At 44.8% G+C, this 15,361-nt stretch overlaps 4 protein-coding genes across 12 annotated transcripts; 2 read left to right on the top strand and 2 right to left on the bottom strand.

Moving 5' to 3' along the window:
- Nucleotides 1-289: 289 nt before the first annotated feature.
- Nucleotides 290-3,565, top strand: LOC148319304 (uncharacterized). 3 transcript variants are annotated; one of them, XM_088280718.1, is made up of 5 exons: nucleotides 290-722; nucleotides 1,133-2,231; nucleotides 3,180-3,313; nucleotides 3,405-3,468; nucleotides 3,548-3,565. In XM_088280718.1, the coding sequence occupies exons 2-4, from the start codon at nucleotides 1,145-1,147 to the stop codon at nucleotides 3,414-3,416; spliced, it is 1,233 nt and encodes a 410-aa protein (XP_088136844.1). In that variant the 5' UTR covers nucleotides 290-722; nucleotides 1,133-1,144; the 3' UTR covers nucleotides 3,417-3,468; nucleotides 3,548-3,565. The 3 variants fall into 3 exon arrangements, with proteins under 3 accessions (XP_088136844.1, XP_088136842.1, XP_088136843.1); XM_088280716.1 differs by lacking the exons at nucleotides 3,405-3,468; nucleotides 3,548-3,565 and having other exon boundaries at nucleotides 1,133-2,704; nucleotides 3,180-3,312; XM_088280717.1 differs by lacking the exons at nucleotides 3,180-3,313; nucleotides 3,405-3,468; nucleotides 3,548-3,565 and having other exon boundaries at nucleotides 1,133-2,850.
- On the top strand, nucleotides 3,229-7,563 carry ppef2b (protein phosphatase with EF-hand domain 2b). 4 transcript variants are annotated; one of them, XM_088280709.1, is made up of 18 exons: nucleotides 3,229-3,313; nucleotides 3,405-3,468; nucleotides 3,548-3,565; nucleotides 3,756-3,883; nucleotides 4,106-4,160; nucleotides 4,233-4,408; nucleotides 4,503-4,617; nucleotides 4,747-4,793; nucleotides 4,856-5,022; nucleotides 5,129-5,165; nucleotides 5,390-5,539; nucleotides 5,615-5,926; nucleotides 6,005-6,190; nucleotides 6,258-6,400; nucleotides 6,522-6,628; nucleotides 6,708-6,871; nucleotides 7,060-7,147; nucleotides 7,218-7,563. In XM_088280709.1, the coding sequence occupies exons 2-18, from the start codon at nucleotides 3,423-3,425 to the stop codon at nucleotides 7,400-7,402; spliced, it is 2,124 nt and encodes a 707-aa protein (XP_088136835.1). In that variant the 5' UTR covers nucleotides 3,229-3,313; nucleotides 3,405-3,422; the 3' UTR covers nucleotides 7,403-7,563. The 4 variants fall into 4 exon arrangements, with proteins under 4 accessions (XP_088136835.1, XP_088136834.1, XP_088136836.1 ...); XM_088280708.1 differs by having other exon boundaries at nucleotides 6,002-6,190; XM_088280710.1 differs by lacking the exons at nucleotides 3,229-3,313; nucleotides 3,405-3,468 and having other exon boundaries at nucleotides 3,557-3,654; nucleotides 6,002-6,190.
- A 212-nt stretch (nucleotides 7,564-7,775) lies between these two features.
- On the bottom strand, nucleotides 7,776-13,354 carry nup54 (nucleoporin 54). Of its 4 annotated transcripts, none has more exons than XM_088280712.1 (15): nucleotides 13,237-13,354; nucleotides 12,313-12,420; nucleotides 12,001-12,084; nucleotides 11,706-11,876; nucleotides 11,038-11,124; nucleotides 10,716-10,874; nucleotides 10,383-10,606; nucleotides 9,943-10,130; nucleotides 9,565-9,761; nucleotides 9,437-9,491; nucleotides 9,278-9,371; nucleotides 8,930-9,037; nucleotides 8,730-8,849; nucleotides 8,025-8,135; nucleotides 7,776-7,932 (listed from the first exon to the last, which is right to left on the bottom strand). In XM_088280712.1, exons 1-15 carry the CDS (start codon nucleotides 13,280-13,282, stop codon nucleotides 7,804-7,806), a joined length of 1,881 nt encoding a protein of 626 aa, XP_088136838.1. In that variant the 5' UTR covers nucleotides 13,283-13,354; the 3' UTR covers nucleotides 7,776-7,803. The 4 variants fall into 4 exon arrangements, with proteins under 4 accessions (XP_088136838.1, XP_088136839.1, XP_088136840.1 ...); XM_088280713.1 differs by having other exon boundaries at nucleotides 10,383-10,603; XM_088280714.1 differs by lacking the exon at nucleotides 11,706-11,876.
- A 622-nt stretch (nucleotides 13,355-13,976) lies between these two features.
- nxnl2 (nucleoredoxin like 2) lies at nucleotides 13,977-15,265 on the bottom strand. Its single transcript, XM_088281655.1, has 2 exons — nucleotides 14,840-15,265; nucleotides 13,977-14,433 (listed from the first exon to the last, which is right to left on the bottom strand). The coding sequence occupies exons 1-2, from the start codon at nucleotides 15,139-15,141 to the stop codon at nucleotides 14,265-14,267; spliced, it is 471 nt and encodes a 156-aa protein (XP_088137781.1). The 5' UTR covers nucleotides 15,142-15,265; the 3' UTR covers nucleotides 13,977-14,264.
- Nucleotides 15,266-15,361: the final 96 nt, after the last annotated feature.

Here is a 15,361-nt window from a genome sequence, read left to right as displayed (position 1 = left end):
TTGTACTCCATATCAAAACTGTCCCGCCGGATGGCGACGACCCACCGTGGTCGAGTCTCTTCATCCGGGGGAAATTTAGTACTCATTGTTCGATGGTACTTGAATTTTATCATTTTTATTTCCAACTATCGTGACTGATGTTATCTGTACAACTCAAGCTGTGGTACAACGGTGATCCGGAAGTAGTTGGGCTAACTACTTCTTTTGCCGGAAGTCCCGCCTCTTTTGTGGCATATACCCCATTCATCATCCACGAAACAGCGGTTGCTACGTCAGCGGAAGTGACGTAGTGGCTTCTGCGAGCCTTGCTGCTGGCCCCAAAATGACACGAGCTTCGTCCAAGCGGCGTTGCTCTGCAGTTTCTGCCGCAATTCGTATTTTTCTTTTTAACGTAAGCACACATGCTCCATTTCAATTAGAGTCGAACGACGAGTTGAAGCCTTGGCACAGTCAACGTCCGTCACCATTTTCCTGAATGAAAACAACATCAATCAAAGTATGGTGTTGGTTGGAGCTTCTCGGCATAGCCTAGACTAGCCTAGCTCGCTAGCTACTAAACAGACAGATGTGTTTGAGACCTCAAACTTTTCGTGATTTTCGTTTGGAAATGTGCGCAAGGAGGACAGCAGAGTACACGGAGGAGGAACTTTGCGGAGCAAAAGACGACTAGGAGCGACAACATCAAGTTCGCGAGAAGATTCGAGTTTCCTTTCATTCAGCAGGTTTGTTCACTTCTTTCGCTTCTTCGTTGAGGAAATAAAGACCGAGAAGAATGTCTGAGAATGAGCGAAAGAAGAACATCGAATTGAAGGTCACCATCCTTCCTTATCAATGTTTGACAATATTGTATCACTTTCAACAAGGTTCCTTGGTGTTCCTTGCAATATCTACTTCAAAATTATGACCCATATTGCGATCATAGAAAATAATTAAGAGACAGATGCACAACTCTTGTGTGGTTGCATATAAAAAAACACACAAATACCATAGATGATAAAACTAGTACACAAAAAATAAACATTGACCAAACAATATACTGTATGTTTATTTCTTCATGAAGTTGCCTGTTACACATGATTACAACAATAATGTTTGGATCACCTTTTATTGAAAGCACACTTTTGTCTTCTAGTGTCTTGCAGACATGAGCAAAACACTTGGTGACATTGGACAGCGGCAACAGCAGAAAGAGGGCAAAGAAGAGGACGATCCGGAGTACCCTTCCATTAAGGAGGAGGAGGGGGAAGAAGCCGCTCAGATCCAAACGAAGGTGTCCGTGCATCCACACATTAAAGAGGAAGAGGATGTTGACATCGCCACCTTGCAATTTACTGGTGCTGCGTTGAAAAGTGAAGATGATGAAGATCAAATAGAGATCAGCAAAGAGGCGGAGCCTCTCAGCAGCGTCAGAAGCAGCTCAAATCAACACATGACAAAAGATGACGATGGACAATCACCATGGGATGGACTCATGGCGCCACTATCAGATAGTGATGACGCAACGACTCACTCTCAAGCTGATGATGATGATTTTGATGAAGATCCCGAAGGTTGCAATGGCACCCAACGCTGGAAATGCTCTCAGTGCGGGAAAACCTTTGTCTACAAGTGTCTTTTGAAAAAACACATGATGACACACACTGGAGAGAAACCCTTTGCCTGCTCAGTTTGCAGCCTAAGATTCACTCAAGAGGGACATTTAAGAAGACACATAAGAACACACACCGGAGAGAAACCATTTGTCTGTTCTGTTTGTGGTCTAACATTCTCTCAAAGAAACAGTTTGACAACACACATGAGAACGCACACTGGAGAGAAACCGTTCGTCTGCTTGGTGTGCGGCCAGAAATTTGCTCAAAGAAACCATTTGTCGGCACACACTAAAACACACACCGGAGAGAAACCTTTTGTCTGCTCAGTTTGCGGCCAGAGATTTTCTGAAAAGGGGAGCCTAACAAGTCATACAAGAACACACACAGGGGAGAAACCCTTTTCCTGCTCAGTTTGCGGTAAAAGATTTTCTCAGAAGGGACATTTAGGAATTCACAGAAGAACACACACTGGAGAGGAACCTTTTTCCTGCTTGGTTTGCGGTAAAAGATTTTCTCAGAAGGGACATTTGGGAATTCACAAACGAACGCACACAGGAGAGAAGCCTTATGCCTGCTCGGTGTGTGGTCAAAGATTCTCTGTTAAGGGACATTTGAAAGCACATGCAAGAATCCATACTGGTGAGAAACCTTTTGCCTGTTCAGTTTGTGACCAAAGGTTTACTACAAAGGGATATTTGAAAATCCACACAAGAGCTCACACCAGTGGGAAACCTTTTGCCTGCTCAGTTTGTGGCCAGACATTTATAGTGAAGGGATACTTAAAAATACACATGAGGATCCACACTGGAGAGAAACCCTTTGCCTGCTCAGATTGCACGAAGAGATTCGCCACAAAGGAACACTTAAAATCCCACAAGAGAACACACACTGGAGAGAAACCTTTTGCATGCTCAGTTTGTGGTCAAACGTTCTCATTAAAAGGAAACTTGAGAAGCCACAGCAGAACGCACACTGGAGAAAAACCTTTTGCCTGCTCAGTTTGTGGTCAGAGATTCTCGAGAAAGGGAAACTTAAAGATACATGCAAGAACACACAGTGGAGAGAAAGCGTTTGCCCGCTGACTTTTGCTAAATATTGAAATCAATTTCTGTGTGAGTTGAATTTATTTAGCTTCTAGTATTTTCTGTAGATGTTTGCATTTGACGACCTTCGATGGACAACTCGTTTTGATACGCAGTTTGGCCACTCGGAAATTAAGTTGTCATTGTTTGATAAATAAATAAATAGTTTTATTTGACTTGGGGTGTCCAACATAATTGGGGTGATCATCATCACCAGCAGTTGATCTTGCTGAACATCTTGATCGTGTTGCTATGCAAACAAATAAACATTTGTTTTGTGTGTGACCAAACATACATAGTAAATTTGTTTCTGAATTGAGATAGTTATACTTTTTGAGCCATTTTTTGTTTGGCGCGGTGTGTGAGATTGTTCCACATTCTCGTGTCTTGACTCAGTAAAGGTTAAGATATTATTGCAGTGACAGCTGTTGGCCTTTACCGGAGCCTTCATCCGTGTGCGCAGCAAATTTTTTAATCCTAATCCTCTTGCATCTTGTTTTTTAAGCGATGATGAGACACTTGGCAAAGCTGATAGCGCCAGCGATAGCTGCACGGCTACATAGGAAGGCGAGGAAACCAGTTGCAGCTGTGCATACTGTGAGAAAGTGGGGAGGTTTCACGCCGAGCTCTGTTGGCAAGGTAAAAACTAATGTAGCATTTTCACTTCATTATTGTTTGAACATGAAAAGCTACATTTTGCTTGATGTAAAGTATTACCATCTTGGGGTAGGAAAAAGTGTAAGGCATCATGGGATGCGGCGTGGGGAAACCGCAGCCGAAGCAATGTGACACAGGTGCCACTTTTATTTCATAGTTTTTTCATAATTTTTTAACATTAATAGCGTTCATTGGTGTTGTTTCTATCTTTTATAGAAAGCATTTCCGTTCCAGGTAAATGTTTCATTCCATCACATTCTATTTTTAAACTGTATTAATATTAATTTTTGCTCAACTTTACATGCTGTGCAAAGCTGCCACCGGTGAATATATATATATATATTTTTTTACCCAATAATGAATACAATTACCTCAAGATGAGTTTCATACCATAAGTTTTTGGTTTGGGTTCATTTTATTGTAGCAATCAGAGCAGCTCTGTTGATCCAACGCTGGTACCGTCGGTATGTTGCCCGGCTGGAGATAAGACGCAGATGCACTTGGAATATCTTTCAGTCCATTGAATACGCCGGCGAGCAAGACCAAAACAAGGTGGGGACAGAAAACAATTCTGGCCCGAACATGCAGTGTGTGTGGATAGAGAATCCACCGCGATAAAATTGATTCATTGAACTAGTTTAACTGTTACAAAACAAAATTTGGTTCAACTGTAATTGCTGCCATCCAATTCGTGACGTCATTTATGATCATTAAACCCTGATCCTAGTTTGAAACTCGAAACAACAAACATCACACTGTCTTCCATCCTTGCAGCTGTACAATTTCTTTGGCTTCCTGATGGACCACTTCACCCCCGCCAGCAGCGAGCGTAAGACTTGTGAAAATGTAGCTTCCTCTTAAAACACTGATCCGCTTCTCGTTTACTAAACCTTTGATTCAGGAAAGCTAATATCGCACATCTTCAGCGAAAACGACATCGGCCGTGATACGGAGTGGGAGCAGTATTTTTGCTACAAGAGTGTCGAGGTGCCCGACAGCTACACAGGCCCACGGCTAACCTTTCCCATGACCTTCTGTGGCGTGTCCAAGCTCGTGGAAGCCTTCAAGCGCAGACAAGTAGACGCTTGAAGCAATGACACACGATTGTGATGAAAAAAAAACAAAAAACAAAACTGATGCGATGGTTTGATCGACTTTTCCCTACCAGTAGCAGCTCCATGCTCGCTATGTTCTGCAGCTCCTTGGAGAGACTTGGAGGCTGTTGCGAATTCTCCCAAATATCAACCACGTCTCCATCTGCCAGATGAGCGAGCTCACCATTTGTGGTAAGTAGCCTCAAGCTCACATTTAAAAAAAAAAAAAAAGAACAGCAATTCAGAGACAGACTTAGCATTTCACGGTCCTCTGAATGCAAACTACTGCAAGAACACAAAAGACACAGTTTTCATTCACAGGCGATTTACATGGACAACTTGAAGATCTACTCCTGATATTCTACAAGGTAGTCGCTAAGGTCACCCAGGCAACTCGACGTTCTGTGAAAAATGTCTCCAATGCGTCCAGAATGGGTTGCCTTCCCCGGACAAACCGTACGTGTTCAACGGAGACTTTGTGGATCGGGGCAAAAACTCATTAGAGCTCCTGCTCATCCTGTTCGGCTTCCAGCTGGTCTACCCCGACAACGTCCACCTGAACAGGGGCAACCACGAGGACCACATGGTGAACTTAAGGTGCAATGTCAATATGCTTTTTTTTTTTTTTTTTTTGACAAAATTAATATTTCCGTCAAAGCCAATACAGATGTTAATTAACACGTTTGTTTGTGTGTTCTTCCAGATATGGATTCACCAAAGAAGTCCTGGGAAAATACAGGGTATATATCCTAATATTACGTCGCTTTCATCTCATCTTGCAATATTAGTAACTGTTAAACAGCGATCAAGTGAGCAAGAGTATTCAAGGGTATGGGTGGCCCCATCCAAACTAAAAATCCAAATAATCACAATGAATAAATGATTTCAACTCCTTTCCGTGCACAGCAGCAGCAGAAGCAACATTTAATGGAGCATTGTAGTATGATTCCGAATTGGGTTGCAGGTGCACGGTAAGAAGATCCTCAAGCTTCTCCAGAAGATTTTCAGTTGGCTGCCGCTGGCGACTGTGGTGGATCGCAAAGTGCTCATTGTGCATGGAGGCATCTCGGAATCCACCGATCTTAATATAATCGCCAGGCTGGACAGACACAAAGTAAGAAGGCCAACGATGGCAAAGTAACTGGAACATTCCACAGATTACTGAACACTAATTTGCGTTCCGGGGCAGTATGTTTCCATCCTGAGGCCTCCGAAGCAAAGCGACAGTAAGACGGCGGCCTCTGAAAGACTGATACAAAGTCGAAATCGGGTTAGCTCCCTGTCCAACCAGAGCCCGGCTCTGGCGCGAAGGCACAACGTCCCGCGGCGCTCGCTTCAAAACCCGCCCACGAGCGGCCAACTCTATTGGTCAGCAGAGAAGGTGAAGAAGAGATGCAAACATGTCAGTTTTGACCAATCGTATGGTGATATGAAGATTACCAACTATGACTCTTCCCCAGACCTTGGGGACAGGACAACAGATGACTTTGAGTGGAAACAAGTAAGAAGGCATTTCCAAATATATTTACGGTACACGCACTCATTTGGTGGGTCGGCTGACAGACGAAATTCAAAGCAGATAGCGGACATGTTGTGGAGCGACCCGATGTCCCAGAATGGCTGCATCCCAAATGAGGTGCGAGGCGGTGGCTGCTACTGGGGCCCCAACGTCACAGAGAATATTCTGGGACTTCACAACCTGCAGCTCCTCATCCGCTCGCACACGTGCAAACAGGACGGCTACGAATTCTGCCACGATCGTCGGGTAAGCGCGACACGTAGGGAACATGAACGAGTGAATCCCAGATTGAGCATCGATCTTTGCCATGCAGGTTCTGACCATATTTTCAGCTTCCAACTACTACGAAGTGGGCAGCAACAGAGGCGCCTACATCAGGATGGGCCCCAATCTGAACCCTCACGTGGTTCAGTATCAAGCCAGCAGGGCGTGCAGGGACCTAACCCTGCGACAAAGGTATGGTGGACCACACAACCATGTTTTGATCTCTTTACATTGGCGTTGAGGCCTTGGCACAGGCGCAACCCCGCCGTTATAGGAAAGAGTCTTCCTTTAAAAAGGCGATTGTTCTTGTCAGTGTCGGGTGGACTGAGAGGTCGGCCCTGCAAGCTCTCCGGCAACAACTGTTCATCCACAAGTCAGACCTCACCCGTGCCTTTCAGGAGCTTGATGCAAACAGCACAGGTAAGCTGCAATTTCAAAGTGCTCGTTTAACACCCCCTGGTGGCAGGATCATAGCATCGCAGCTGCTCTTTGTCACCAGGGTTGATCTCCATGAGGGACTGGGCCAGTGCCACTGAGAGTGTTCTAAAGCTGGGTCTACCTTGGAGGGTCCTGCGCCCTCAGCTTTTGAGCAGCATCCAGCATGGCATGGTGGAATACCGGCATTGGATCAGGGAGCTCTCTCACGCAGAACCTCGCTCGGAGGTGCCTCGTTAAGACTCAATTGAAACCATTTTTTTTTTTTTTGGTGACTTGATGGGAAATTCTAACAACAATTAGACATATTTGACATCCAGGAGTTGGCTGTACCTTTTCAGGTCTTGCTGTGGGCGTATTATGGTGGTTGCTCTGTAAATCTGCAATCAAAGTATTTCCTTATCTTTTTTTGACAGATCTCAGACACCAGCATCCTGGAGATCATGTACAAGAACCACTCCAGTCTTGAAACCATCTTCCGGGTGATAGACACAGATCACTCCGGTCCGTAGGAGCGTGTAACCCTCGGCCCTATTAGAGTCCTTCATGTAACCTGCTTTCATTCTCCTTCCAGGTCTGATCTCGCTGGAGGAATTCCGTCAAACCTGGAAACTGCTGAGCTCTCACCTCAAGATAGACATCAACGACAAGTCGGTGACAGACTTGGCTCACAGCATTGACTTCAACAAGGACGGGGTCATCGATATCAATGAATTCATGGAGGCATTCCGCTTGGTGGGCATCTCGGCACAAAAGTAGATATTATGGCGGGCTCACTGGACACATTTTAGATGAGTGGGCCTGAAAACTTTGGCATCACAATGTACAATATGGAGTTATAAAGATGTAACGACAGTGGTTCCGTTGAAATGTCATTTTAATAACCTTCGAGCGTAAATAAAAATCAATACAAAGATGTATGCATTCAAAGTCTCACATCCATGATCTGAGTTGACATGAATGACAAGGGGTACTATTTGGCACCTGGAAGCTTTCGCGTATCAGTCCAGAAAGCACAGATTTGCTAGTCATGGGTCCCGCACACAAATATATCCTGATATCGTGCCCTCATTGAAGCAGCGTGCTCACAGACACGCACAAGAAGTTAGATTTTGAGAGTCTGCACGTGTGTGGGCGCGCATGTGTACGTTCCAGTCAGCTCATGTGAGGAGGCCACCTCGTACGTGCCCGCTGTCGCTCAGTCCGTGCTCGATGAGTTTGATGTCTTCCAAGTCATCTTTAATGACGCTGATTAGATGACTTAAACCGTCCTGCTGCTGCTTTAGATGCTAAATGTGAAGTTACACAAAAAACACGTTGTTAGCCTTGAACACGGCTTTGAAAATGGAGGCCTAAATAAAAACCCGTCTCAAACGCTCACTTGTCTGATTTCTCGGAGGAGGTCCGTGTCGACGTTGTAGCGCTCCTCCGACCGCACGGCCCCGAAGTGGTTCTGCATGCGGATTTGGGACATCAGCTCATTCAAGCGACCCTGGTGGATGAAACACGTTTAGACAATGTCCAAACTGGCCAGTCGTCGTTCCCATGTGATTCATTTCAACCGTTTGATGAGCTTTGAATGGATGGCAGGAGCGAAGTTTAGCCTGGGTTATTAGGGCGAGTATCTGCAGCATGGGTATACATTAAGTCCTTTTCACACTGCACTTATTTTTCTTTGTAATAACTGTGATCCAGGGCTCATGGACAATAGCACTCCGGTGCAAGTAAGCTGATATTTGGAAGAGGTTTGTAAGTAGACTACCAGGAAGTAGCATAAATGTTTCTCAAGCTAGTTGGTCTATTGCTGTTAGTCTTCTAGAATCAGCAATTTTTTTCCCGAAGTAAAATTCAAATGTAGTATAACAATAAAGGCACCCGTTTCTCAAAAAAAAATAAGCCTAACTGCTCTGGTCTGTCTTGTAACGTAACATGATGCTCGCCATGCTAATAATTTACCCTGGTGGCATGAAACTCTAGAGGTCGCAGTGGGTAGGTTTAAAAAAAAATATATACAAATGTGATAGTCTAGCTCAACAATTACTGAATCGCTTGCAACAAACTCGTTAAAGCTTGGCTGTGCACTCACCTTGAACTGCGTGGGGGCGTTGAGTTCCGACTGAATGGTGTCAAGCTGCACCCTGAGATGCTCCTCATCCACCTGGATGGCATAGCCGCTCTTCCTCTGGATCTCCTGTTTGATCAGCACCTGTGAAGAAAGAACAGAAGGGGCCGTGATTAGAGAAAAGACCAGTTGACGCACGGGACGGCGGCAGCAGAGCAACGAACCTGCAGCACGCGGTGAGAGAGGTCCATCAGCTTCCTCTTGTATTGGGCGATCTTGGCCACGGTGGTTGCCTGGTTTTTCTGGAGCTCGCTGATGTCATTGGAGACAATCTGCAAAGTCCACATATTCGTCAGGGTACCCGTGAATGACTTGGTGGACCAGGTGCTTGTAGAATAGAAATAAACGCTCAAATTGAAGTAGATAAATTAACTGACTTTCATATTAATTTATGGTTCATGGTTAAAATAAAAAGATGGAAAGCGAGACCTTAAAAAAATGTAATCACATTAAATGGCAATTGCAATTTTTTTTTCAAAACGGTTCCACCCTAGTCAACGATGTTCACTCACATCCACTCTGGTCTGGTGCTGTTTAGTCATCTGCTCCTGGATCTGAAGTCGACGAAGCAGCTCTTTAAAGCCCACCATGGGCACTGGGATCAACCTGAGCACAAAATTGGTGCCTGTTTAGCACTGCAAATGAGCACAAACAACAGCAAAGTGACTCACTTCTCTGGATCAGGGTTGTCCACCTTGGCCTGCTCCCAAATGATGGGGTCCACCCCTGATTTGGACAAATATTATTTCGGAGTCATCATAAAAGCAACGTGGCAAAACGGGGGCGTGCAAACGCTCACCTGCCGGGGCGTTCTGGAGAAGCTGTTTGAGCTGCGCTGGCGAGAGCTCGGTGCGCGTGACCGACATGGCCACGCCCAGCTGCGTCAGCTGAGCCTTGATGTTGGTCTGCTCCAGGTACGTGAAGAGCGTGGAGGCGGGAATGCGCTTGGATGTGCCGTTAGGGGAGCGCTCCACCACGTAAATGATCACCTCTGTCCTGAGAGACGTACAACTGATATTTTCTTACGTGACCACTAGAGGTGCAACGATTAATAGAAACTAATATATATATATATATATAAATTAATTCATTATTTTGATGATTAAAAGATCTGAGATTGTTTAATTTAAAATTGTAGCTGTTAGAATTTCACTGTGTGTGTGTGTGGGAGACGTACTGGTCGTTGGGCAGGGACTTGACGCCGTCCACGTTGACACTGAGCGTCTGGTTACTTCCCAGAACCTTGTGCAGCGACTCTACCAGCAGCTGCTGCTGCACTCGCACGTCCGCCTCCTTCTTGTTGAGGACCAAAACCACCAGGCCATCCTCGTCCTTGCTGATGGGCACGCAGCTGTAGCCCACAGCCTGGCGGGCACAATAAACGCCTAGTTGTGATTCACATATTTGTGCTTTTTCATGCCATGAAGCAATCCAAACATAAAACACGCCCAAGTTGTCAGCAACAGCGGCAACGTAAGATGGCCGCCCTCAGGTTCGGTCACGAGGGGCGTATTAAACGTCCATTCTCATCTAAATCTGTGCCTAACCTGCACAGCCTGTTTACTGTAAACATGACTTTTGTACTGAATGATCTTATTCCCAACAAGTCAGCATTACCTTGAACCTGCAGAAGGGGTTCTCCTGGTTCAAGTCCACGGGGGGGTTGTTGTTGCTGAAGTAGCCCTTGCCCGTGCCCCAGTAGGCCTGCAGCTGGTTCCATTTGGCCAAAATGGAGTCACGCTCGTCCCCCAGCAAGGTGGGCGCCGACAAAGCCGTCACCTGCTGGTACAGCTGATTGGGCTGAGCTTGCTGCTGGGCGGGCTGACCAAACAAGCCTCCTGCTAAGAAACAAGCGGTTCGGCCCATCCTTGTTTTAGACTCATGTTCCAATTTCTTTTGTTGAATGTCGATTTAAAATGAGTGAGTGAAGCTGTCGTTACCGACACTCACCCTGCTGCTGCTGAGTGGACTGGAGATTAAATCCACCGAACCCACCCAGAGTGGTTGTTCCTAGTCCAGTTCCAAATCCGGTGGTGCCGGCCGCTGTTCCGGTACCAAGGCCAGAAGTGAAACCAAAGCCTTTGTTTTGAGAGTTGCCGAACAGTCCTCCTAAGAACACAAAAGTATGCAGGGAACAAACGCAGCGGTTAGTGTTCCACTTCAAAACAAAACTGTGAGAAATATGTCACATTGAACGCATCTCAAGGGAGAGACTCAATGCAGAAAGAAAACAGGCTGCAGAAGCCAAACGGAGACTCCTCCATCAACTTACCTGTGGTGCTGGAAGAGGGCGCGAAACTAAAAGTGGAACCTGGTACGGCCGCACTTGTCGTGGTTGTGCCAAAGCCACCAAAAGTGCCTGAGGATCCCAAATAAATAAATCAATAAATCACGATAAATCAATTCTGTTAATGATTGTAATGGTGTGGATATGTATGGAGAAATGAAAACATGTCCCGAACAAACAAAATCAGAAAGCAATTATCAGTGGTTCGTAGATGAGAGCATTGACACATTACGAGGTGCCGTCACAAACATAATTCAAGATAACGTCTCACACACACATACACTACTGTACACCGAAGATTGCGCAGCTTCAGATTTTTTGTAATCGACGTATGAAAAATGTGCCAACTCCCTTTCGCCTCCACAACACATTAAAGTCTGGCGACAAGACCAGAAAAGCGAGTCAGAAGACCTCTCTCAATTATTTGATTGGAAGCCAAGAGGCTACTGAGCGTTTGTTTTTCCAGTAGTCAATTTGAGCGGCAATCTTGAATTACGTCCCTGACGGCTCCTCATACATTGTCTCCTCCTATGGCAAAGGCCAACGCACGACGGCACATGATATGAAAAAGCAAGACACCTGACCACACAGACGTGACACATGGATGTTTGCGTTCTCTACACGACTCAAATCACTCACAAGGTTTCATCTACCTGTGCTAGCAAGGCTATTGCCAAAATTGAAAACACTGCCGGCGGTGGACGCTGCGCCAAAGCAGCCCGCGTTAAAGCCCACAGCAGTTGCCGTCGGGTTGGCATTTAAGCCGAAACCCCCAAGACTAAACCCACCAGCCGCGGTGCCTCCGGTTCCCAGCCCCCCAAATCCTACGAGCCAGCAAAGGCGAGCAGTGAGAAGGAGAAAATGACACAGTCGGGAGTTAAAATGACAAGTGTTAATGCAAAGATAAAATAAAGAAGATAATGGACTCAAACAGGTGCCGCAACGTACCCGTGCTGGTGGGGCCGAAGGAAAATCCTGTTGCTGGTGCAGCAGCGGTGGTTATCGCCGTGCCAAAACTCGGAGCGGTGAGAGCTAAAAACACAACGAACATGACGAAAACAGCTTATAATAATGAGTTGACGGGGCACACTTGAAACCATAAACAGCGCACTGATAAAGATTGTAATTTATATTTGCTTTGTCTGGGATATTTTGACATTTAGTTAATAGTATTTTCTCTCTTTATGCAATGTAATTTTTCCCCTCATTGTATTACAACTTTATTCTCTTTGTACACACGTTTATGAGAAGGAGACTTACTGCCGAATCCAGAGGCAGCTGTAGTGGTGGTCGCCGGGGTGCCAAAGCCAAAAGCTGTTGATGCTGTGGTCTTCGCACCAAACGACCCGAATGTAAACCCAGTAGTGCCTTCACAAAAAAGACAGAAAAGTTTTATCCCTCATGCCATTAGCTACAATTTCAAAATACTGAATTCATCCATTCACAGATTTTTGGGGGAACCGTTCCTTTTCTATTTGTTGAAAAATTCACCTTTGTGCTGTTTTTGTGTTAGACACCAAAGCAATAACTTATTACTTGTTGAATATTGGTGTTGGGTCTAATTCATTGATGGTATTTTTTCGAACCCGTTTGCAATGTCCTATTTTGTTACTGGTCCTTGAATGCACCTATTTCACACTGTACTAGCACTCGGGGTTGTCCGTTCTGTCGTTACAGTTTACCTGACGTTTATTACCATGCTACAAAAATGCAACAAATCACGACAACAACAGACATAAAATGGTATGTTTGTACTTAAAAAAATATGACATTAGTGTAATTTATTAGTTTTAGTTCATCGAAGGCGCCACAGATAGATAATGGTGTACGTTATAATCATGCGACAGCAATGACGTAATTACGACGCGTTCAAGTAGTGATCGATAATTACTTTTACGTTTTTAATGTATTATGAGGGAACTCTATACTATTGACCATTGTATAAAAACCTCCATAACTAATTCGTGATTGTGGAGTAGAAAATGTGAAAATGATTCGCACTTCACTTAGTGTTTATCGTTAGCCAGCTATGGCGAAATGCATATTTTAGTCACGAGGGTAACTTATACCTTGGCGTGTGTGTGTGTGTGATTAAAAGCGAGGCTTGGAAATACCGATGAGACACCGTCAAAAAGAAGGAAACGCTCCTAAGTATCACATTGATTTTGGTAATAACACACTTACTTGCTGCAGGATTCGGAACTGCGCCGCTGCCAAAATTGAACGCCATGTTGAATGTCCGTCAATAGGTTCTTCGTCACTTCCTTTGTGTCGCTGTACCGTTTCTAAGCCAACGCGTGGCTGTATTACCGCCACCTCCAGGCTGAACTTTGTATGCCTAAAAAAATCGGTTTGGCACTCTCAAAAGATTCGAAGTCAGTTTTTGTTGTTGTTTTGAGATAAAACGTTTCATTGTCAAAATTATGGACGTCACAGGGTGGTCATTAACAGAAACACACTACAAGTAATGACGTCATTGTATCATCAGACATTAGGAAGATAGATTAAAAATAGATTTTTTTAAAAATACAATTCTATTTATGTAACAGATTGGATGTTGACATTCTGTCTGTGCAATTAAAACATGACCACCACAGGAAAAAGAATGGAAAAATGCATGGATGTGCTTGTGCTTCATCAAACACAACACAAGTGCAATGTCAGATGCAGGAAGTTCCTCTGGAGATTATTGTAAATTTGGCCATCAAGAGAGCATGGCCTGTGCTGAATTATTGCACCTGTTGGGTGCTCGGAGTGTCGTGACAACAGCAAAGTCAGCGCACAAAACACACACTGGAGGGTATCAACACGAGAATGAGCTTGCATACTGGAAACAACATGTGGTTGTTAACGAGGCCACAGGGAATCTATTGTTTGTATGTTTGACATCACCGCAGTCTCCTTAAACACAACAACAGACCATGCCCTTTGAATATTATTTTATTAAACACATAAAAAGATTATAAAAAGTAGACAGTACACTTGATAGGTAATTACATGTCAATAATGACGTAGAGCAAAAAACAAATGTGCCTGAGCGTTCTCTCAAAATTGATAGGATTAACAACTAAAGAAGTATTTTCAGTGCTCTGGCCTTTTATGCCAATATTTGCTTATCGAAAAATATAAATGCTCAGTTTGTCGAAGAGGTATTGCTTCAGCAATGCTTATTGTTGTGGTTTGTAGAGCTCTTCTTAATATGCCATACCCTTCTAGCCTTTAAAGTTCTGAAAGATCTCAGAGGCGTCCAGCCAGGTACGGAAGCAGGCCAAGCCCCTGTCTCGGATTTGCTTGCGGCCTTTGTCGGTGATCACGCTGCCGTTCTCCTTCACGATCACCAGCTTGGGCACGGCTGTGATGTTGTAGCGCTTTTTCAACTCGCTGCAATGACAGCAACAACATCGGATCAGTGAGCTTCTTATGAATGTGCTTTTGTGTAATCTTTTTGTGATGGCAAAGAAGAATAAATGTATGTAAAAGTTTTTTTTTTTTTACTAGATCAAAGATTTGGGAAATCTGTAAGACATCCTAGTCACAAATGACTCAAATACAATCTGTACTGCGTATAATTATAATTTGGGGGTGTATAAATAGTGGCTGCACGATAAGGATTTGCAGTTAGCTCTTGCGTTGAGGATTAAAAAAGCGAGGGTGACCTCCATACGACTTTCAACAGACATTAAAGACAAATTACAAAGGCAAATAATAAACAAAGAACAAGACGAAATTTGCATTTACTCTCACTCTTGAGTTATATTATTTGTGTGTGTATGTGTGTGTCACTGACTGCTTGAAATCGTCCGTCCAGGGTAGTGCCAGCCAGTCGCCGTGCATGTCGTGGTAGTAGTCCACCATGTCCTCGGTGGACTTGTCCGACGACACAAAGACCACCTCGAACTGCGCCGGGGGGTCACCCTCCTCCACTAGCTCCGTGTAGAAGTCGCTCAACACGGGCGTGAAGTCGCGGCACGGCGGACACCATCCGGCGGAGAAGTAGATGCCCACCACCTTGTTCCTTAGCGCCTCCTCGGGCTCCACGAAGTCGCCGTCTTTGTTGAGCAAAGTGCGGCCGGCGAACACTTCCACCATCGCTGCTTTTCAAACTCGCCCCTTTTGCGTTTCTTTTCTGAACTTTTAAACAGGGCTCTTTGCGGAAGGAGCTTCGGCGTCATTGTTTATCTCCTTAAACAGCTAACCTCCTCATAATCGCCCATCGACCAATGGGAGCTCGACTAAATGGTGACGTCAGTATGCAACCACATGGTTTGTGAAGATGCATTCAAATGCAGAGTGAAAGCGTCGGCAATTT

This window comes from Idiotropiscis lumnitzeri, chromosome 18 (genome assembly GCF_059441095.1).
Source record: "Idiotropiscis lumnitzeri isolate Australia: NSW breed Sydney's pygmy pipehorse chromosome 18, RoL_Ilum_1.0, whole genome shotgun sequence".
Lineage (NCBI taxonomy): Eukaryota > Metazoa > Chordata > Actinopteri > Syngnathiformes > Syngnathidae > Idiotropiscis > Idiotropiscis lumnitzeri.
This window is presented reverse-complemented; position numbering and strand designations above follow the sequence as displayed.

Bases quoted from the DNA above. Each gene is read 5' to 3' on its own strand.
- ppef2b (XM_088280708.1), top strand. From the start codon at position 3,423: ATGGGATGCGGCGTGGGGAAACCGCAGCCGAAGCAATGTGACACAG. The intron at 6,401-6,521 runs GTATGGTGGACC...TGTTCTTGTCAG, and splicing joins GACCTAACCCTGCGACAAAG to TGTCGGGTGGACTGAGAGGT. The intron at 7,148-7,217 runs GTCCGTAGGAGC...TTCTCCTTCCAG, and splicing joins GATAGACACAGATCACTCCG to GTCTGATCTCGCTGGAGGAA.
- nxnl2 (XM_088281655.1), bottom strand. From the start codon at position 15,141: ATGGTGGAAGTGTTCGCCGGCCGCACTTTGCTCAACAAAGACGGCGAC. The intron at 14,434-14,839 runs GTCAGTGACACA...CTGTCATTGCAG, and splicing joins TGGACGGACGATTTCAAGCA to CGAGTTGAAAAAGCGCTACA.
- LOC148319304 (XM_088280716.1), top strand. From the start codon at position 1,145: ATGAGCAAAACACTTGGTGACATTGGACAGCGGCAACAGCAGAAAGAG.
- nup54 (XM_088280712.1), bottom strand. From the start codon at position 13,282: ATGGCGTTCAATTTTGGCAGCGGCGCAGTTCCGAATCCTGCAGCAA. The intron at 12,085-12,312 runs GTAAGTCTCCTT...TTGTGTTTTTAG, and splicing joins AGCTGCCTCTGGATTCGGCA to CTCTCACCGCTCCGAGTTTT. The intron at 8,850-8,929 runs GTTCGTTGCTCT...CTTTCTTCACAG, and splicing joins TCTCTCACCGCGTGCTGCAG to GTGCTGATCAAACAGGAGAT.